Raw genomic sequence first — 22,487 nt, 5'->3', positions numbered from 1 at the left:
GAGTTCTATAAACAAGCGTTGTGGTTACCACCAGCATGGAGTCTCAATTTCAGACTTCTCGAGTAATTCACTTAGGCAAGCCTTCCCAAACCCAGTGCAGACAAGAGGCCCGATGACCCTGGTGACTGTTAATGGAGCCTTTGGCCTCACAGTCACCTGTTTTATTCTAGCCCCAGCCAGTCGGGATGTAAGTTTGTTTATATCTCATTCCTTCCTACTTACAGATGTTCTTCCAGCTGGTGGGAAGGCTGACCGAGTTTACCTATCTCTTTGCCTTTCTGAAGATGCAGGAAAAAGTCATCTACCATCAAAGAGCACTAGAGTAACATTAATGTTGTCTGTGTTTGTCTGGGGAGAGTGAAGTTGCAGTTGGGTCTGCATAGAGCCAGGAAGGAGGACACCGATCAGATTGTGTAGAATGAGGTGAGGAGTAGCTGGAGAGAGGACAAATACGAATATTTTTACGAACTAACGGTCAGCTGGTCTTTGCCTCAATAAAGGGCTAGGAGGCAAGAGAAGAAGTTGAGTCAGATAGTTTGTCCCTAGGGAAGAAAGAGATTGTTTCAGGGCGAGTTCTGGGAGTAGGAAATGAGGCGATTATTAATGCTTAGACTATAATGGGTCAGCTTAGTCGCACTGTTTTGGAATTTCAGGGCAATTAAAGGAAAAGAATAGGGTTCATATATGAGCAAGAAGCTAGGAAAAAAGAGCTTGATTCCTGGGTGGGATATGAATGAGGAAGTGCAAATAGAGGGGCTTTGAAAGTTTGTTTGAGTTAAGCTTTGTCAGGAGACTAGGAATTAAGACTGTGCCTTCTGTACTTTGTTTCTACTGAGAGATTTCAAATCAGCATCATAAAAAAATATTATTCGCATTATTACTGATCAAACTGGGTGTTTGCTGTCCAGGAAATGCCTGGAAGAGTGAGAAATGAGAGCATCAGGGCTAAAAGCTTAAGGTTAGGTCTTTAGGAAAAATCCTCTTAAGTCCTTTATGAAGAAATGCCAGCATGTGTGTGCCCCATTTATGTATCATGTCACCTGCACACAAACACACACACTCAGGGCTCCTGTCTCTTCCTAACTGTGGAATATCCAGATGAAGCATTGTCAGCATGAGCCACAAGATCTGAGAATCAGCATGAAAGAACTTGCGTTTCTGATTTCAAGATTTGAGGTTGGTGATGGAATAAAAGCTGTGTGGATAGAACACTTTGGGTAACAAAGCTGTTAGTACCAAGAAGCACTACATTCATTTTGAAAAGGGGAAAAGGAAATCCATGCATACTAATTTAGCTTCCCTAAATTTGCCATTCTTCAGTTCTGCCCTGGAGATTTATTTAGGTCAGGGTTTTTGGTTAGATCTCTCACTCCCCCAGGAGACTGAGACTGTTATTTAAAAGCTCAGTTCTGAGGAAGAATCCCAGAGATTCGACTGATGTGTTCAGTTTCTATTATAACCTCATGAGGAAAAACATTTTTTTGACTGAAGTGTAGCTCCTAGACACAGACACGCAAACCCACCCTACGAGACAAATAAAGAAAAAACATGTAAATTGCGAGCTGGTAGATTCATATTTAACACTATTTAGAGGATGCTGATAAAAGCTCTTGCCCTCATTTTGCCTAGCATGAGATTGATCATCCCAGAGAGATTTAAAATGTATACCACATTCATCGTGTTCTTTCATTCTTTCTAAATTCAATTCAGATTTCAAAGTGTCATTTCGGAGCAGGGCTATATTAGCACCAGGTTAAGTCAAAACTAACCAGGAATGTCCTGTTACTTCTAGATTACATTTCCTGGTTTGCTTTTCCCTCTGGATCTCTGTGCTAAGGAATATTAGAAACCTTTCCATAACCCTATCTTGGACTTTATCCTCCCAACTTTAAACATTCTAATAGTATGAGCAATAGAAATATGACACAATTTTTTTTTAAAAACATAGAACTGAAATAAACATGCATGCAAGTCCCATGTCTTAGATGCTATGTAATAGGAATAAACTTTAACGTTGGAAAGTAGATGTTCCTTTACAGAGTCAAATTACTATTACTACTATTATCATTATCATTATTATTAATATTATTTACCTTTCATAATGCAAATGAGGGTAAAAGGAGGAAACAGGTGTAGGGGATTGCTTTGAGTGACATAAATTCAGATATTATAAAGTTAATGGTTTTTATTTCAGTATCACTAACTCACTAGTTCTGGAACTTTTCAATAATAACACTACAACAGAGGATAACTAGTACAATAATATCATAGTAGGTTGAGAAGCCTAAACAGATAAAACACACGCACACAGATACCCCCAAAACAGATTTTGAGTTAAGGTTTCAGTTCCTATTTCTTAATAAGTTCATATATAAGTAAATATTGAGCCCTTTATAAACATAATCTATTTCAATCCTCGCAACTACCCAAGGAGGTATTATTATCGCCATGTCATGGATGAGGAAAATAAGATTTGAAAATAAAGTAACTTTTCCAAGGTAAAGCAGCAAATAAATGGCAGTTTCGGGATGCAAATCTGGACCTTGACTCTAAAGGTGATTTTCTTATCATTATAATAAGCAAACTTTCTCCAGGATTATTTCACTTTTAAAATCTTAGTTACATAATATTTAATACCAACAAGAAAATATATGTGAATATAAATTATAAAGTATAATAATATAGCAGCCACTAACCCAAAACCCAACTGAATAACTAGAATTACCTTTCCTGTTAAAGCTACCCATACACTCTTCCCTAGCTCATCTCCTTGCCTTACCCCAGAGGCTATCACAGTCCCGAATGTTGAATTTATTATTCCCTTCATATTTTATGAAATTTTCTTACCACGTAAGCACTTTATTTTTAATGTTGATATTTTACCCAACATTGTTTCAAAGATTTGTCCATGTTGTTGCATGTAGCCATGGCTCACTTGTTTTCACTGCTGTGTAATATTCCACTGTATAAATATGCCATTTTAAAAGATCTGTTCTCCAGTTGATGGACATTTAGGTTATTTCCAGTTTTTCCTAATACAATGTTACTGTAAGCATTCTTGAGTTTTCTAGAGGCACAGATGCAAGAGTTTCTCTAGGGAACAAATCTCAGAGCAGAATTACTGGATCATAGCATAGTCAGTATTCAGCTTTAAAATGAATGTAAAATTGCTTTCCTGGGAGGCTGAACTAGCAATATATATGGGCTCTCATCTTGCCAACACTTGGCATTGCCAGACTTTTCCATTGTAAATCTAGTATGTGTAAAGTGGTAGCTAATTATGGTCTTGACTTGCATTTTTTTATTGCTAACTACTTTAAGCATTTTGTCATGTGTTTATTCACTGTTTGTTTTCCGTGCCTTTCATATCTTCTAATTTGATTAATTTGTGCTCTTTTCTTTATTAATTCCTTTGTTTTGCCTTCTTTTGAGTTTATTCTTTTGTTCTTTTTATAAACTGGGTGCTTGGGACTTCCCTGGTGGTGCAGTGGTTAAGAATCCGCCTGCCAATGCAGGGGACACGGGTTCGAGCCCTGGTCCGGGAAGATACCACATGCCACAGAGCAACTAAGCCCCGTGCACCACAACTACTGAGCCTGCGCTCTAGAGCCTTCGCGTGGCAACCACTGAGCCCGCAAGCCACAACTACTGAGCCCACGTGCCGCAACTACTGAAGCCCGCGCACCTAGAGCCCGTGCTCTGCAACAAGAGAAGCCACCGCAGTGAGAAGCGCGTGCACTGCAACGAAGAGTAGCTCCCTGCTCACTGCAACTAGAGAAAGCCTGTGCGCAGCAATGAACACCCAACACAGCCAAAAATAAAATAAAATAAATAAATTTATTAAATAAAAAAATAAACTGGGTGCTTAATTAATATTTAACCTTTCTTCTCTGCTAATATAAATAATTTAGCTGTATATTTCATCAAATACTGGTTTCCATTATATTTCACAATTTTAAATATGCATTACTTTCACTATCATTCAGTATTAAATTTTTTTCAGTATAATTCCTTCTTGAACCGTGAGATATTTAGTAGTTTTTTAAATTATAAGTAAAAATATTTAAAATATATATTGACATTACTGATTTCTAACTTAATTGCATTTTGGCCAGAGAATGTGGCTGTTCTGGTTATCTATTTCTGTATAACAAACTACCCCAAGACAGGGGCATAGAATAATGGCAATCACTTATGCATTTTCCTCATGGATCCGGGAGTTGACTGGACTCAGCTAGGCATTCCTAGGCATTCCTCAGGGTCTGTCGGGCAGTTGCAGTCAGATGGTAGCTGGAATTAGGATCTCCATTCACATGACTGGTGCCTGGGCTGGGAAAACTCAAAACAGCTGTGGGCTGAAACAGCTGGATTTCCTCTGGCATCTCTCACTCTCTGGCCTCTCCATTTGGAGGCTCTAGGGACTCAGGGTAGCCAAACTTCTTACGTGGAAGACTCCAGAGGGAGCAACTGTCCAAGAAAAACTTGCTGAAGCTACATGACCTTCTCTAACCCACCTTGGAAGTAAAGCAGAAGCCCTTGTGCCACATTCTAGTCATTGAAGGTCACAAGGACTGCCTGGGTTCCAGGAGAGGAGACACTGATTCCATCATTTGATGAGAGGATTGCAAAAGGTTTTGTGGCATGTTTTAAAGCCACCACAGGAGTTGATATGATACCACTTCTTTACAATGTGTTGAGATTTGCATTGTGGCTTAGTATTTATATGGTCAGTGGTTTTGTTTTGTTCGTTTGGTCTTAATATTGCAGTGTTGAGAATGTATATGTTCTTATTGATGGGTACAGATATATCTATATGTGGTAATTAAAACTTTCTCATTTTACTTTTTTTTTTTGTCTGCTCAACCTATCCAGAATAGGTTTCAAGTCTGTTGAAATATCTCACCAATATGATATTTGTCAGTTTCTCCCTCTAATTCTACCAATATTTGCTTTGTAAATTTTGAGGTTATTTTATTAGAGGCACACAACTTCAGAATCACTTTATTTTCCTCATTAAATGAGCTTTTTAGTTCTGTGTAGTAACTCTTCACCATTTATAGTCCTTTTTGAATTAAAGCCTTTTATTTCTATTTATGTAGCTACCCTAATTTTTTTTTTTTGCTTAGTATTTGGTTGGTATATTCTTTTCTATGCTTTTACTTTAGGCCTTTCCATGTCCCAATCTTTTTAATGTAGCTCAAATACACAATATATAGCTGGATTTTTATTTTTAGGAGACCAGTGTAATCTATAAGTTTCAGCTTTTAAGTGGCAACTTGAGACCGTTTATATTTATTATTATTATTACTGATAAATACTGACATATTTGAGCATATATGCCCCCTTATTTTGTGTTTTTCATTTGACCTGCTCTCCTATGTCTTTATGCTCTGCCTTTTTTGCCTCAAAACATTTAAAAATCTTTGTTTTCGTATTCCAGTTTTTCCCTATACTAATTTAGAAGTAATGGACTATTTCTAATCTAGAGATTATTCTTGAAATTTTGCTATGCATACTCAGTAAATAAACACAAGGACCTTAGAACACTGTACTCCAGTTATTCCTTCCTGACTTATTGTTGTCTCTAGAATTGTCATTTTTTAAGCTCCACAAATTAAACTTGTTATTATTATTAATAATAATATTTTTATTTTCGATAGAAGGGTTTTTTTCCCAATTTACCTGCATTTTACCAGTTTCTTTGCTCTCCATTCTTTCTTGAATCTCAGATTTTAAGGTCATTTTCCCTTTTCTTTAAGTATATATTTCCAAATCTCCATTAGTAAAGTTGTATTGGTTGTTAACTCCCTCTAGTCTTATTTATCTGAAAATGTTTTTCACCTTCATTCTTAAAAGATTGTTTTTCTGGGCACATACTTCAAAGTTAACTTCTCTCTCTCTCTCTCTTTCTCGCTGTGTGTGTCTCAACTTGAACATATTCCAATGTTCTCTGACTTGCATTTTTGCTGTCGTGAAGTATGCCATCAACCTAATTGCCATTTTCTGTAGGTGACCTCTCTTTTCTCCCAAGTGCCTTTAAGATTGCTTCTTTTTTTTTTTTTTTTTTTTTTTTTTTTTTTTTTTTTTTGCGGTACGCGGCCCTCTCACTGTTGTGGCCTCTCCTGTTGCGGAGCACAGGCTCCGGACATGCAGGCTCAGCGGCCATGGCTCACGGGCCCAGCCGCTCCGCAGCATGTGGGATCCTCCCGGACCGGGGCACGAACCCATGTCCCCTGCATTGGCAGGCGGACTCCCAACCACTGCGCCACCAGGGAAGCCCTGCTTCTTTTTATAGTATTCTGTAGGTTCACTAAATGGTGTCTGGGTGTGGATTTCTTTCTATTTATTCTACTTGGTATACTGTGTGCCTCCTGTGCTTATGAATTCATGTCTTTCAACAGTCCTGAAAAATCCTCAGTCACTATGAACTCAGACATTGCCTCTGTGCTCCATTCTTTATATTCACTTCTTCTGGGACACCAAAACACTTATGTTTGACCTTATCATTTGATATTCCATGTTCACCTAAAGCCTCTTTTATATTTTTTAATAGGCTTTATATTTTCCAGCAGATGTAGGGTCACAATAAAATTGAGAGGAAGGGGAAGAGATTTCTCATATAACTCCAACCCCTCCCCACATGTATAGCCTCCCCCTTTATCCACATCCCTCACCAGAGTGGTACATTTATAGCAACTGATGAACCTATATTGACACATCTTTATCACCCAGTGTCCATAGTTAACATTGGGGTTCACTCTTGGTGTTGTACATACCATGCGTTTGGACAAATGTTGGATGATATGTATCCACCATTATAGTATCATACAGAGTAGTTTTATTGCCCTAAAAGTCTTCTATACTTCACCTGTTCGTTCCTCCCTCCCTTCTCTCCCCTGCAACTACTGATCTTTCTATAGTTTTCATAGTTTTGCCTTTTCCAGAATGTAAAATAGTTGGGCTATAAAAGGGAAAAAACATGTTTGGGAGGTGGGGGAAGGAAGGTGAGAGAAGAAAAAGATAAGAAGAAAATACAACAAAATATCTTGCTCAGTTATTGAATGTTATGGGAAATGAAATTTATATTTAAGAGCACTATGCAAATAAAGAGTATTGTTACATACCAAACAGATTAGATAACGGCTCAGATGTAGCAGGTTGTAGTGCATAAAAACAAGACAGCCAGCACACGCATTGTCATCTTTTTATTAGTTTGGTAGTTGTTTTAAAACTGTTTGTGTCACTGTGAGGAATGGCATGGGTCCAAAATGTTCTATCAGTAATACTTTGGGATGGTGGTTTTGTATTCTTTTATAATAATCACAATAGGTTTCTTGGAAGGGAGAATAAATTTAGAAGACTGACTAAGTGTATGAAAAGTGGAAAATTACTCTTAGTGAAAAGTGTGAAAGAAATCACACAAATAGAAACATTCCATTTAAAAATCCAGGTGGGGGACTTCCCTGGTGGTCCAGTGGTAAAGAATCCGCCTTCAACGCAGGGGACGTGGGTTTGATCCCTGGTCAGGGAACTAAGATCCCACATGCCATGGGGCAATTAAGCCCATGCACCACAACTACTGATTTTGTGTGCCACAAACTACAGAGCCCACGCACCCTGGAGCCCATGTGCCGCAACATAAGATCCCACATACCTCAACGAAGATCCTGATTGCTGCAACTAAGACCCGATGCAGCCAAAAATAAAAATAAAGTAAAATAAATAAATAAATAGATAAATAAATCTTTAAAAAAATAAAAATAAAAATCTGGATGGGAAGATTAAAATCAAAATATGATTGGCAAATTAGAGCAATGACACAGAAAAAAAAGAAAAGGAAGAGGTCGTTTTTAAGAAGGTCATTTGGGTGCAGCGCCTTGAAATTCTACCAAACTAAACTGCATGGTCTGAATTTCATGAGCAGGTATAGGGACCACACCACATACCTCGTGAGGCCTCAGTGATAGTCAAGAGAGTTGTCCAAGCAGGAGAAAAGCTTTACTTATGGATTTCCGAGAACAGGCAGGCGGATTCTTAACCACTGCGCCACCGGGGAAGTCCCGGAAATGATCATTCTAATTTTTTTTAATTAGAGAAACCAGCTCTCATGGGAAAAGAGTTCTAACACAGCAGATGCAGTCCTGGGATTTGCAGCAGCATGCTCAGTGGGGCACCATGTTCTGTTTTGAATTGGTATGAGGCATGGTGGCCAACAGAGTGGATGCTTCTTCCTTTCCACCATATTTTTTAATTAGTAGAGTTTTTGAAGGTTGGATGTGTTAGAGCCCTATACAAGGAGGTGAATGTGAATATAAGTTCGGGTTTACACTGTAAATCAGGACAAACTAGAACCTATAGATGGCTGAGGGGACCGGAGAGAACATCTGGTCCAATCCCCTCATTTTACATTCTAGGAAAGGCGAGACCTGAAATCCTGCTCCAAGCTCACATAGTTTGACTTTAAAGCTCTGGTCATGATTATCATTGCAGAGAGACCCAGATTCAAGTCCTTGCTTCCTCAGTTATTAGCAGTGTGAAATCAAGCAAGCTACTAAGTAACCTCTCTGAGTTAAATACCTTATCTGTGATAATGTTTACCTCCAAATTATATTATGTCTTCAACCTAAAATCCTTAGCTAAATGATCCAGTATCCTTGTTTTGTCATATAAATTATATCTATTTTTATTTATATGTAATAAAGTATAATACTGATATATTATATATATATATAATATATATAATTTTTAAAATAAACCAAGGAACAGGCGATATTATTATGTGAGCAACTCAAGGTTACTGATAGTATCTGTGACCAGGTCAGGAACATGATTTATATCATCATTCTTTCTTCTACACATGCATGGACTTAAGGACCCTCACAGATTCATTTTTCTAACTCAGACCCGGAAAACTCAGTTATGAAATTTACCTTTATTATATGTTTGTTTTGCCCATCAGAAAGATAACAATAATCAGCACAGAAATAGCTGTGAGTCCAACAGTAGAATATTTGTATAGGAGAGAGCCAATCTACTTTGTCTTCTGATAAATCTTCAATCACTAGTCTTTCACAATTCATGATTCTTATTGCCAGGGCTATTTTTTAAATGTCTAATTTGGTGCCTTGCAGTTCCCCCCAGTACAGCTTAATTCAGCTGAATCCATGAGAGATAACTGACTGAGTTAGTTATTCATGAAAAGCCAAGCTTGACAACTTACTGCAGCTTCATTCTCCTGTTGGCCATTAAAGTAAGTTGATGATCTGGAGCTGTGTAGGGGTTTCCAGAAATAACACTATAATGGCCAACATGCTGTATTAGCAGCTGAGAAAAAGAATTGTTTATTATTTTTCAGGCAGTTGCCCAAACCCATGCCATAGTATTTTTATTTTAGGACCCAATCTGCTATGAAGAAAAGCAACACATTACAACTCAAGTGAACAGAAAACATCTCCTTAGTAAAAACAAACTCATGAGTGATTTCACACAGATTTTTTCAAAACTATGGAAACTCAATGCCCCTAGGTCTCCAACTTTTACACTGACCCTGCCAGCTTTTGCAATCTTTATGGAGGCCTTACTCTATATACGGCACCTGTATGTGATGCTAGAGTAGATAGAAAAATCAAATAAGACACCTAGAATATTTCTTTGAGTAAATAATGAAACCTATAACTAAAGCCAAAAATCCTACCTGTTAAGTGACCTTGTTTTGCAAATTGATTTTGTGTCTTAGCATTTTGGGCTTCAAACCACATAGAGAAAACTATCGAGTTAATTGTTAAAAAAAAACAAATAAGATCTTTGAATTGTGTTTGAATCTTGTTAATTTTTTTAGTATCATAAATAAACAAGCTTAAAAGGCAGATAACAAACTAGTAAAAATATTTTTATAATAAATGACAAATGGTTAATACTGCTAAGAAAAGACAAAATGCTTCATCAAAAAAAAAGCTATGAGATTAAATAGGCAAATCCGAAAATTACCACTGGTTAATAAATATGAAAATACTCAACAAGTATAACAAAAGGAATGGACACAAAAGGACAAATACTGTATGATTCCAGTTATACGAGGTACATAGAATAGTTAAATTCCTAGAGACAGCAAGTAGAACAGTGGTTACCAGGGACTGGGGAAGAGAAGAATGGGGAATTATTATTAAATAGAAACAGAGCTTCAGCTGGGGAAGATGGAAATGTTTTGGAGATGGATAATGGTGATAGCTACACAATGATATAAATGTACTTAATGCCATTGAAATGTACACATAAAAATGGTTAAAATAAATTTTGTTATGTATGTTTTACTACAATAAAAAATTTATCCCATTTAGTATTCAAACAAATATAGACTTAAACAATAATGAGATAATATATTTTTGCTTATTAATTAGCAATAGAAATGGAAATTATAATGCGGGCAATACTTAACATGAAGAGAAATAGGTACATTCAAACACTGGTAAAAATGTAAAATAGGGGGCTTCGCTGGTGGCGCAGTGGTTGCGCGTCCGCCTGCCGATGCAGGGGAACCGGGTTCTCGCGCGGTCTGGGACGATCCCACATGCCGCGGAGCGGCTGGGCCCGTGAGCCATGGCCGCTGAGCCTGCGCGTCCGGAGCCTGTGCTCCGCAACGGGAGAGGCCACAACAGAGGGAGGCCCGCATCCCACAAAAAAAAAAAAAAAAAAAAAAATGTAAAATAGGTACATACTTTCTAGTTCAGAAATATAGATCAAATGTCCTAATACCCTTTGACTTCTTAGGTCAAAGTAAGTGAATTTGCCTAAGGAAATTATCATTCTTTTTTTAAAAATTTCTTTTTAAAATTTATTTTTGGCTGTGTTGGGTCTTCATTGTTGCACGCGGGCTTTCTCTAGTTGCAGTGAGCAGGCGCTACTCTTTGTTGCATTGCACAGGCTTCTCATTGTGGTGGCTTCTCTTGCTGCAGAGCACGGGCTCTAGGCACGCGGGCTTCAGTAGTTGTGGCGCATGGGCTTCAGTAGTTGTGGCGCATGTGCTTAGCTGCTCCGCGGCATGTGGGATCTTCCTGGAACAGGGCTTGAACCCGTGTCCCCTGCATTGGCAGGTGAATTCTTAACGACTGCGCCACCAGGTAAGTCCCGGAAATTACCATTCTTGCTCTTTAAAATTTATTATACAAGGATGTTCACTAAAGGAAAAATGGTGAAAATTTTAAAGTTCAACATTTAACTTATTTGTTGCGTATCCATAAGAAGGAATATGAAGCAACTATAAAAAGCTCCATTCTTCAATACAGCAATACTTTAAGTGCAAAAAAATATTACAAACAATATATTCTGTGATCCCAATGCTGTACAATAAAAGTATCTGTCCTAAAAAACGGACTGAGGGCTTCCCTGGTGGCACAGTGGTTAAGAATCCTCCTACCAATGCAGGGGACACGGGTTCGAGCCCTGGTCCGGGAAGATCCCACATGCCGCTGGAGCAACTAAGCCCGTGCGCCACAACTACTGAGCCTGCGCTCTAGAGACTGCGAGCCACACCTACTGAGCCTGAGTGCCACAACTACGGAAGCCCGCGTGCCGAGAGCCCATGCTCCACAAAGAGAAAAAAGCCACTGCAATGAGAAGCCCGCACACCGCAACAAAGAGTAGACCCCGCGCGCCACAACTACAGAAAGCCTGTACGCAGCAACGAAGACCCAACGCAGCCAAAAATAAATAAATAAATATATTTATTTATTTTAAAAAAAGACTGAGAAGAGAGACATAAAAATGTAAATCATCTGCAGTAGTCTCTGGTAGTGTGATTATGAGTTTTTTTTTTCTTTATACTTTCCCTATTTCCTAAACTTTTTCACAATAAATATTTTATAATCATAAAAGTTAAATAATAAGAAAGCAAAATATTAAATATTATTAGTTCGTATAAAATAATGTTGTCCATCCTCAGCTTTCAATAAATTATGTGCTACAGACTCAAAAAAAAAAAAAACTGTACAATTGAGGATAATGTCAGAATAAACAAAGAATCAAAAGCATGCCATTAAAATTGGCTAATTCAGTGGGAAAGTAGCCCAGTTTCTTTTGTGGATTCAAAAAGGATCGCTATTTTTACTTTTCTCTGGCCTGATATTTGTGTTGTCAGAGGCCACTTGAAAGAATCAGAGCAGTCCTTGGTGAAGCTCAGATGGCAGTTGGGGGTGGCAGAGGCACCGACTAGGTGTCCCAGGGTCCCTTCTCTGCCATTTTGAGCTGTGAGGCCTTGGGCTGATCAGCCATCTAAGCTATTAAATGAAATAGCCTTTCAAAGGAGATTCTACTGTGAATATTGTAATTATCTCAGGAAAGCATGCCCACTGATTTACCAAATCAGGATTATGTCCAACCCACCAGTGAACTATGACAGAACTGTATCTATTTCTACTTTCTACCTAAGAGCTTTCTTCTCCAAGCCCTCTTTTTATATTCTTTTTTTTTTTGTCATTTGCTGAAGTTTTTTTTTAATCGAGATATAATTGACATATAACATTTCATTAGTTTCAGGTGTAAAACGTAATGATTCAATATATGTATATATTGCAAAATGATCACCACAGTAAGTCTAGAATAAGTCTAATTAACATCCATCACCACACATCATTGCAAAAATGTTTTTTCTTATGGTTAGAGCTTTTAAGATCTACCCTCTTAACAACTTTCAAATATGCAATACGGTGTTATTAACTATAGTTACTACGCTCTACATGACATCCCAGGATTTATTTATTCCAGTTCAATTTTGTTTCATCAGCACACTGCCTTTCTAGGGTTTAATAAATTGCTGTTGAATGATAAAAGTTCTGTGCCAGGCTAGATCATATTTGGGGCTTAAGTGATTATTCAGAAAGTAGATTTATATCACATTTATGCAGGAACAAGGGACTCTGAACTAAAACTATCACTGACAGATTAAGTTAACCTTCCCCATATTTTTACCTTCACTTGTTCAAAAGATGTAGTCAAAAGAAGGTCTGACTGAATAAGAGAGCTATTCTAGGTAGAATTAAAAGAAGGCTAATTTATCTCACCTCCTAAACCCTTGCTTTTTCTCCTCTTTCACCATCCTACACCCCTGGCATCTGGGTTTCAAATATTTTTGAAAAGGCTAAATACTAGGGTAGATGGTGGGGAAAGAACCCAGACTTGGATCATGGAAGCTTAACCATAAGTGAATGTTTTAAGGACAACCGTTAAATTTCAAATTTAATTATTTCTCTGAATTGGATACTGTTTACAAATTATTTTAACAACTTTTTACTATTTGTCATATTTCCTTTGAACATTACAAACAAAAACCTATTTTCCGCACTCATTTCACAATGCTCCGTTGAACACAAATTATATTACAACATTTTCCAAGCATCAGAGTCTATTAGTTCCTGTGGGAGAGAAATACATTTCCAAAGAGATTGCTTGGCTCCTATCACTAGAGCAGAGGTGTAAACTAGTTGCCCCAGGGCTAAATGAAGCCCAAAGTTGAAATTACTTGGCATGTGTTTCAATTTTTTTAAAATTAGTGCCAGCATCTAAAAACTGGGACGTGTGGTATAAAAATTTAGAAATCTATGGGCTCTTGAAAAACAATCTCTAAACCCAGAACAGTGGGTTGCTGCGTTAACACAGCCAACAACCAAGTGAGCCTGAGTGGCACTGCTTCTTGGAGGGGTTCTGGGTTCCTCACTTTTCACCATCCCACTGTGACTTGCTTCCCTCACCAGCATTACCTGCCTGCGTGCCTGTAGACACCTAAGTTTTATTCTTTTTTTTTTAATGGAAAAAATGTGGGAAATAATGCAAGAGGACAGATGCCCTTGGACAATATCAATGGTATCTAATAGTAGTCATTAAAATAGAGTAGGAACCAGAGAGTAGCCCACATAGCCACCCAGCCTGCTGTCATGCAGCTTAGGAGTTCGCTCTGTGATTTTTGTGGCCTTGGCAATACAACGCTTGAATGTGGAAACATCCATGCAGAAGACAGGGCACAGCTACCCCTGTGAACAGCTTCCTGAAACTGATGCTGCACTGAGAAGAGCACGGCAGGAAGTGAAGAGCAGCAGCGCAGGTCCTCACGTCAACTCTTTTTCTGTTGTTTGTTTTAGCCTCCATTGATTGAGAGCAAATACTTAACAGCAGCAGCAACAGTAGCAACAAAACGTGGTGTAATTTGTGACGGCTTTTTATTCTCATGTATTGAAGGGGTATCAGAAGACCATATATACTGCGGGCTGGGAGATGTGCTACATTAATCTCTGCCTCTTACAGTCCAGCGTTTCAATATCCAAATCTCATGTCATGCATCAGCTAACAAACCCAGTCTAACGGCATCTTCCAATGACAGACAAATGAAACCGTGGGTGATGAGCTGAAGGTTAAATGGAGAGGAAGGACTCTGTGCTGTCCCGGGGACCCTCTTTCATCCGGAAAGGACCACTGTTTGTTTAACTCTTAATGACTTTTCACTTCTTCCTTCCCCCAGTTTGTAAAGGCTCCTCAGATTCACAAAGGTTGAAGTCAAGGTCTTGTTTTGTTTTCATCTTCTCCCGGGTGGTTATTTAAAATACTCATTACATGGCTTAGTTTGATGTGCGCACTTAGTAATATATAATAATAACGTCTGGCCTTGACGAGGGCTTATTATGTGCTAAGCACTAAAGTGCGTGAGCTTCTTCGATCCTCATTAAAAACCTCATGAGATCTGCACTGTTTAAACCTCTTTTTTCAAAGGTGAAGAAACCGAAGTTTGGGAGGCTAAATAATATATTCATCACACAGCTGGTAAGTGGCCTGTTCCAAAAGTCCTGCTTTCAACCATATTCTACAAGTGTAGCAGTTTTCAAAATGTAGCATGTCCACTTCTAACAGGAGTAAGAATGTAAAAGATAAAATTTGGGATTTGGCCCAGGTCACAGGCTGTGTCAATAAACCAAAGAATGGAAGAAAATGATGAGATTCAGGGAAGGTCAAGTGCAGACCAATGCATCACCAAGGAAAATGTGTCGGGAATTATTAATATTACTAGGTGATGAGCAATCCATCACACAAACCTCCAGGGAGAAGGAATGACATGAGAGACGATCCAGAGGAGACAGCATCAGGGATCAAGGAAAAAGGAATGAGGCTTGAACAAGAAGAGACAAAAAGATTAGCAGGTCTTATTCTGGAAAGATGAATACTTAGTGGCAGGTGGTACATCAAGATTTGCACAGACTCCTAGAAACCCAATTCACTTAAAACACAGCTTCACCCAGCTAATAATAAATATTAAGAATTTATTCTGAGAATTGATATGCTTTGGAGGGGATGCTTAGAATAGCTATAACTTTGAGGTTTGGATTGTTAATAAATAAGCGAAGTTAGCGTATAAGAGAAGTTTAATAAGTTCGAACTATTTCCTAAGTTCGAAGTAACGCACTGCAGCCTGAACGAAGATTTCAAAATGCAAGTCTGATCCTGGGATGCCTTCTTCCTTTACAGTGGCTTCTCACTGTTTATTGCTGTTAAGGGTTTTTAAAACTCCTCAACACAGTCATGCAGGGAATTGAAAGTTCTTGCCTTTACTTTTCCAGTATCCCCTGAATCACATTCCCCCTTGCTGACAACTGTGGGTGTTTTGACAGTTCCTCCAGCTTCCACATTTCAGAGGGAAGCCCCCTCTTCTTGTCTTCCTGGGGCCCTCACAGCACCTCTTTTTCGTAAGCCCCTGTTGCTTCCTCAGCAGATTAAACTCTGAGCAGGCAGAGGTGGGCCTGCCCTTGCTTATTTTGGTGTCTCCAGCAGTTCTAAGTAGGTAAAAGCCCTGGAAATACCTGTGAAGCTTTAAAGGAGCCCCTCGCCCTCCAGAGATGCCACTCTTCAGAGCCCAGTTCTGGTTTGGGTAAATTAGGAAGTCAGTGGCGAAATGAGTGTTTTTATTTTGTTTTTGAAAAAATGGGGTGAAAAAGAGTCTTGTGTATGTCAACTAAGACACAGCTATGAAATCAATACATTTTAAACTATAATCAAGAGACTAAATTCTCCCATTTGTATTTAACCCCACTTGAAAACAGACTCTGCTCCAAGCTTCCGTATCCCCTCCCCTTTATATATCTCCATATAAGACACTGTATCTATTTCACTTACTTATTTTGTTTATTGTGCATCTTCCCCACTAGGAAGTAAACTCCAGGAGGGAAGGGATGTTTCTATTTTTTGCTCCCTGCTGTATCTCCAGAGCCTAGAACAGTGTTTGGCACATGGTAAATAAATGCTCTGGATATGTTTGTTGAATGAATGAGTTTAGGTTAGTAGTTTTCTTTGCGCAGTGGTAATAGGCAGAAAGCATCAGTTAGCCCCAAAGGAAATTTTCATGCAATCCTGGCCTGAGTTTTTAAAAATCTTACAAAGATTCTAGTCCATTGTGATCTTTTAAAATGAGGCTTCCTTTTGTATCAGGGGTCCTCAAATTACAGTGCACCAGAATCATCTGAGGGCTTGTAAAAAATGCAGATTCTCAACGTCAGAGATTCTAATTCTGCAGTCTAGAGTCCACTCTACCAGTTCCAGGAGCTGCACTGGGTTGTGGCCCAAGGGCCTTGGTTTGGAAAACACTGCTTCTGACTGCCCACTGCAGAGTCGGCACGTGCTGAGTATAAGTGGTCCCTCTCTACCACAGTGTCAGTTATTCACATTTGCTCTGTACCCCTGTGCACCTTAGCAATGAACGATGAATGTCCCAGGGACAGGTACTCTTCTCCCCATTTTACACATGACGAAACACTGATTCACCCCTACCTCCCCACTTCGCCTCCGTTCCCAGGAATTTATGCGGTTCCCATCAGGAGGAAAGGCAGAATAACAGGGGTTAAAAAAAAAAAAAAAAAAAAAAAGTGTGCAAAGTTACCAAGAAAAAGATGAGGGGGAAAGTGCGCGGTGTCCCGGCGTGGAGCCCAGACCTCCCCAGCAAGTAAATGCCTCCTGAGTCCAGCCTTTGTCTTGCCAACAGCTGGAGAATTTTAGGGGCTTCCCCCTGCAGACTTGCAGGCAGGAGGAAAGCATTCCAGCCCCTGGCGGAGGAGGAGCGGGGCGGGGCGGAGCTAGGAGGGGCGGGGCCAGGGGACTGCCTGAGGCGGCGGCGGGCAAGCCGGGCCGCAGGGAGGAGGGGAGGGGAGGTGTCTGAGCTCGAGGTGGGGCGGGGCCGGGAGAGCGGGGTGGGGCCTGAGGCCTGCGACAGGCTGCTGCTGGCTACCCTGGCAGCGGGGAGGAGGCGACGCGCAGGGCCTGGTCCCTCCACTCAGGGGTGGGCGCTGCGGGAGGGCGCGGCCGGCTGGCTACGCGGGAGGCAGAGCGCTCCAGCGGCTCGTGCGAGGGCGCTTCGCTCTGGTCCTGGCCATGGCCGAACTCCCGGGAAGCCAGCGCTCCCGGGCTTCTCGCCCAGCTCCCTGAGCGCTCTCCCTTTCCGATCTCGGGCAGACACCAAGTTCTTTCCGGAGTGGCGAGTAAGGATGCGCTGAGGACCGCTGGGTCGCGCGTCTCGGGTGCCGCCGTGGGTCCGGGCGCCGGAGCCGAGCTGCGTGGGGCTGCCTCGATTTCCCCACTGCGCGCCCGCCGTCCGCCGCCGCACTTGATGTGCAGAGAAAAGCCGGACACCATGATCCTAACACGTAAGCTAGACTTGTGCCTTGCCGTCAGGCCGGCCGCAAGAGCCAGCTGCGGAGGGGACCCGCCGCGGAGGAAATGTCACCCTGCCTTGTCAAGTCGGTGCCTGACGTTCTGTGCTTTTGCAGCGCTTTCCGAGGAGGCTCGGAACCGAGCCCGAGTTTCTTGGAGTGGAGGAGGTGGAGTGCGGGGAAAACAAGGGTCGTAGTTCGGGGAGGGAGGTCTTAGTCTCGGGTAATGACCCCTGGGGGCCGCGGGCCGGCGCGCCCGGTGGGCTCCGGGAAGGGCAGCGGACTGGAAGGCGACCGTGACTGATGAAGTGAAACCCACAATAACTTCCCGCCCGGGCTGGGGGCGCAGGGCCGGTCCGGGGTCGCAGGACCCGTTGGCTTCCTGCCCAACCGCGCGGGCGGCCCTTCTATTCTTATTCTAAATGCCAGGCGGTGGCCTCTGGCTCTGAGGGTCGCGGCGCGACCTTCCTTCTACTCTCTTCCCTTCGAGGACCGTTCCGGGCTCGGTACTTGCTGTCCTTCACCATACAAGTCCAAAATCAGCGTTGACTACCTTGAGAATCTTATTTAGGGTTGGTTAGACCGTAGTGACCCTTGGAAAGTTTTTTTTTTTTTAACTACTTTAAAGTAAATTCACCAAAAAATTGTTTTAATTTCCATCCGTCTTTGTTCAAGTATTTTAGACGCTGGAAAATAACTCAGGCTTAGCCAGGAAAGTCTCGCTTTGGTGGCCGCCGGCTCCTGGAGAATGTTGGAGGTGTTTAGCCAGTCCAACATGTGGGGCGCCTGCTGGAAGGCTATGCCTTCACGTGCTGGGGCGTTGGATTGGGTTTCCTAAAATGCCCCGTGGAGACGCCCACGTCCTTGGCTCCGGAGGAGGCGCCCGCGCGCCGAGAGTCCCGGGGCCGGCGAAAGGAAGGAAGCGCACCGCGCGATCCGGCTTTTTCCGTAGCGAGGCGACGGCCTTTTGGACCCCTGCCCGCCTCCCTGTCCCTGTCCCCACCTCCGACGTCGCGGGCCGAGCCTTTGATCCTTCGGGAGGAGTTACACCTCTGGCCACGGCAAACCGACGCCGCCACGTGTAACTTACTGTCTCCGCGCTACTTCCCAGCGCACAGCCCCTGTCTCGAGGGGAGTCAGAGCGAGCCCGGAGTGAGGCCGGCGGGGTGGGAATCCTGGGTCTGCAGCCTGCTTGCTGGGCGAATCTGGGAATTGACAGGACCTCTCTGTACCTCCTTCATCGGCAACATGGGGGTAGTAACTGTGTTTACTGCGTGGGGAGGTGCTGAGGATCAAACGAGCTAATACAAGGGCTTAGCCCAGTGTCTGGGACTGATGTTCAGTACCCAATTTATACTAATTAGTGTAGAAGTAAACCCCTGCATATAGTCATTAATCTGTACTGTGGAGAAGAAAACCTTTCCTCATGCTTGCGTTGACTGAGTCATTTTACACTCAACTTGGTTAGCAAATGGGTACATTCTTAGGATTCAGAAGCTGCCTCAGTGATTGCCGGTGAGATGGAGGAATGCAGTCCAGACAGAGCCATCCGTTATGCAGAGATGCATGAGGGCGGAATATATGACGCATTTGGACGGAAAAAAATTACAGCTATGGAGAAGGCAGAATACTGAGTCTCAAATTACATTTTTTTTTTTTTTTTTTTTTTTTTTTTGCAAAACTCTGTTTGCTGAAGGGATGAGGGAAAATAATAGCCTAGCAGAACTCTGGATGTAAATCTATCAGCAGCTCCAAGAGGTTGACTAATTCAGCATCCATCTGGACTGCAGGCTGGTCCTCCGCAGAGATAATTTGCCGAGCATAAGTGTGGAATTAATGGAGGCACCCAGTGCCATCTTGGCTGCGGACTGCAGCAGATGGTCCGGGGGGTGCCCCGTAAGTCAACAGCCCCCCTAATAGAACTAAAGTCCTGGGAAGTGAGTGTCAAATAGTTAGCAGATGTGCCTTCAGACGTTATTTCGAGACGTTTTCTGAGAAAATGTTGGCGATTGCGTGTATTAATTTTTATTGTGGCCTGCCAGATTTACAGCGTGGTCCAATCCTAGGTGCATATTTTTTTCATTAGCACTACTGTTCAGAGTTTAAAATGAAGCACAGCAGACTTTCTCTCCCAGCTGTTTTTAAAAGTTTGCTTTTGACAAAAACAGATTTTATTTTACTTCAAGCCTCCTTACACCAGGGGGCCGCAACCCCGGGCCCGCGGACCCATACCGGTCCGTGGCCTGTTAGGAACCTGGCCGCACAGCAGGAGGTGAGTGGCTACGGAGCGCGCGAAGCTGCAGCTGCTGCGGCCCGTCGCTCCGCCTCGCTCGTGTTACTGCCGGAACCACGCCCCACCCCGGTCTGTGGAAAAGTTGCCTTCCACAAGACCGGTCCTTGGTACCAGTAAGGTTGGGGACCATTGCCTTACACCAAACTTACTGGAAGCTCAAGGAAGGGCGCTGATTGGTTTCCCTACTCCGCAGAATGAGATTAAGTAGCCTCCAACGTGATCTTTCCCGAGAGTGGATGAGAAACGTCATTTCAGTGACTTACTTATGAGAAACACCATTTACCTCCTTAAAGAATGAAAATGTTAAACTGTTCATCAATTAACTATGGCTAAGTGAAGGCGGTGTTCCAAGTTTTCACACACTGGACTAATCAAAGGATTTTCCTATAGTTCTGGGGCAAAGGTTCTGAGAGACCGGATGCCCCTTTAAAACTAAAGCCTTTTTTTCTTTATTTTGTTACTGTTCTATATTGTAGTTCAAAAACCAAAGACCAAGCAAAGTTTAAGGGCGTTTTTACATTAAAGGAGGATGTTTGGTTGCTTCTGGAAAATATACCAGATTAATAGAAAAGCATGTTATGATTAAACAATTTATCACTGTGAAGTGGGTGAAAAATGTAGATAGTACTTAAACTCTTCCTCGTAAAACTAGTGTGGGGCTTTAAAGAGGGTATGGGAGGCCCCAGCGAGATGCCTTGCAATCAGAAGCTTGGTGGGATTCCAAGAGGTGGTTTTAAATACAAAAATAAGTACTTGGGTTTCCCTTGGTGTCCCCATGGAGATTTTAAGCCATGATGCAACGTTCAGATGAGAGTGGTATTTTTATGACTTAGGTGGGTAAATAGGCAATTTGAAAATATTCAGGGGAGGGTGATTTGGTTCAGAAGAATGGGGGCATCCAAAGTACAGTGGATGAAGTGAATCGTACTTTTCTGAAGAGAGCCTTGTGCTGGACAGGATGGTCCAGTATTGTAAACACGCGTTTCTCATGCTTAGCTTTCCTTCCTAGCAACAGGAAGACGGAAATGAGGCCATGCAAAAAAAAAAAAAAAAAAAAAAAAGACCCTGAAGGTTCCAGACAATACTTGACCCACCCTAGCATTCACCCTGTACAACCAGAGGACTTGCAAAAGTAAAAATAACTTCAGATGTTTCCCCTTCCTCCCTGGACATTGCCAAATCACTAAAGACCGAATTCTCGGTGCTTTAGAACATTATAGCACAAGCTGGCCCATAGTGCAACTGGCAGGGAGGCTCACATCATGCCAAGCCTGTTGCAGTTATAAAGCAGACCCGGGGAGAAGGGTGATTTTCACTTTTAAAGTTGGCTTAGTCTAATGCTTAGAACTATATGAGTTAGAATCCAGTGGAGGAGAGAGAATTTAATTTCTAAACTTAGTCATTTCTCTCGGTTTCCTGAGCGCTCATTTTAGCTGGGTTTACCTCTAAGATACTTACTTTGGCATTGGGGGCTGCAACACAGAGGAGTAATCTATACAGCATTCAAGACATCAAAAATTGTCCTCGTTGCTGGTAGTCAGGGGGAACTTATACTCAACCATAAAGTGTAAATATCCAACACTGTGTCCTAAAAAGCACAGTCGCAAGTGCCTCTTTTCCAGGGCTGTGAAATTAGGAGGAAAATGCTTTTCTGCAGTGGATTTTCACAATTGTCTGTGTATCTGATTGTGTGGCCATCGTGTAGGGAGGAGTTCCGGGACTTGAGGGTAATTCTTACTGTTTTAAGAAGGACAGTGCTGTAGGGTTAAAATGTGTTTTATAGGAATGGATAGTTGGAGTGAGTACAATCACTGGTGTTTTCTTGTTGCCTCAAATTAGTCAGAGATCTAATTAATGTAAAAGGGGTAAGATTCCCAGATGAGAAAGGCTCTTCCTGTCTGTTTGTACTTTTCCTTGTGGGAGCCTGTGCTGTTGTTAAGGATTATCATGATCAATGATAAGTAGGGTGTAGTCCTGCTGGGGCTTCTTTAATTAGGTCTACTGTGTCTTAACATTTTTTTTCACTAGCTATTCCCTTCTTGCCATCATAATTAACAATGGGTAGGAAGAAAGTCTTGAGTTTTTAGCCCATATATATATAGATAGATAGATACACACACATATATATATATATATTTTATAGTCTCATAAACAATAGTCATCCTTCTCTAGTGTGGATACTCCTTTTTAATTTTTATTAAAAATCCACAGACTTTTGACAGAATTGTAATAACGCTATAGAAGCTAAAATTTATTGTGAGGTTTGCTTTCATTGTCACATGTAATCTTCACGGCAACCTCACAAAGTACATATAATTATCCCCATTTTACAGATGAGGAGTCTGAGGCTCGGGGGAGTTAAATACCTTGCCTGAGATCACCTACTGGACGTGATAGCTAGGATTTCATCCAGCTGTGTGCGGCTGTAGATTCCAATTATGGACATATATTTGGCAGGAGTTGATTCCATTGAGGAAAAGCAATATTTGGTGGCCAAATAGAGCCTTGCAATTACTTTG

At 41.5% G+C, this 22,487-nt stretch overlaps 1 protein-coding gene across 8 annotated transcripts in view; it reads left to right on the top strand.

The window, feature by feature from the left end:
* DLC1 (DLC1 Rho GTPase activating protein) overlaps positions 1–22,487 on the top strand; it is a 415,897-nt gene that overhangs the window by 354,163 nt on the left and 39,247 nt on the right. For 2 of the 8 annotated variants that reach the window (XM_055081333.1, XM_007101495.4), the window contains exon 1: positions 17,283–17,669. The exons of the other annotated variants lie outside the window; for them this stretch is intronic. In XM_055081333.1, coding sequence (XP_054937308.1) covers positions 17,633–17,669 — 37 coding nt within the window. In that variant the 5' untranslated portion in view covers positions 17,283–17,632. Of the gene's footprint in view, positions 1–17,282; positions 17,670–22,487 lie in introns of those variants that run through there. 8 annotated transcript variants of the gene reach the window in all.

Source organism: Physeter macrocephalus, chromosome 20, assembly GCF_002837175.3.
Source record: "Physeter macrocephalus isolate SW-GA chromosome 20, ASM283717v5, whole genome shotgun sequence".
In the NCBI taxonomy this organism is placed as follows: Eukaryota; Metazoa; Chordata; class Mammalia; order Artiodactyla; family Physeteridae; genus Physeter; species Physeter macrocephalus.
Note: the sequence above shows the minus strand (reverse complement) of the source record. Positions and strands in the feature narration are given on the sequence as shown.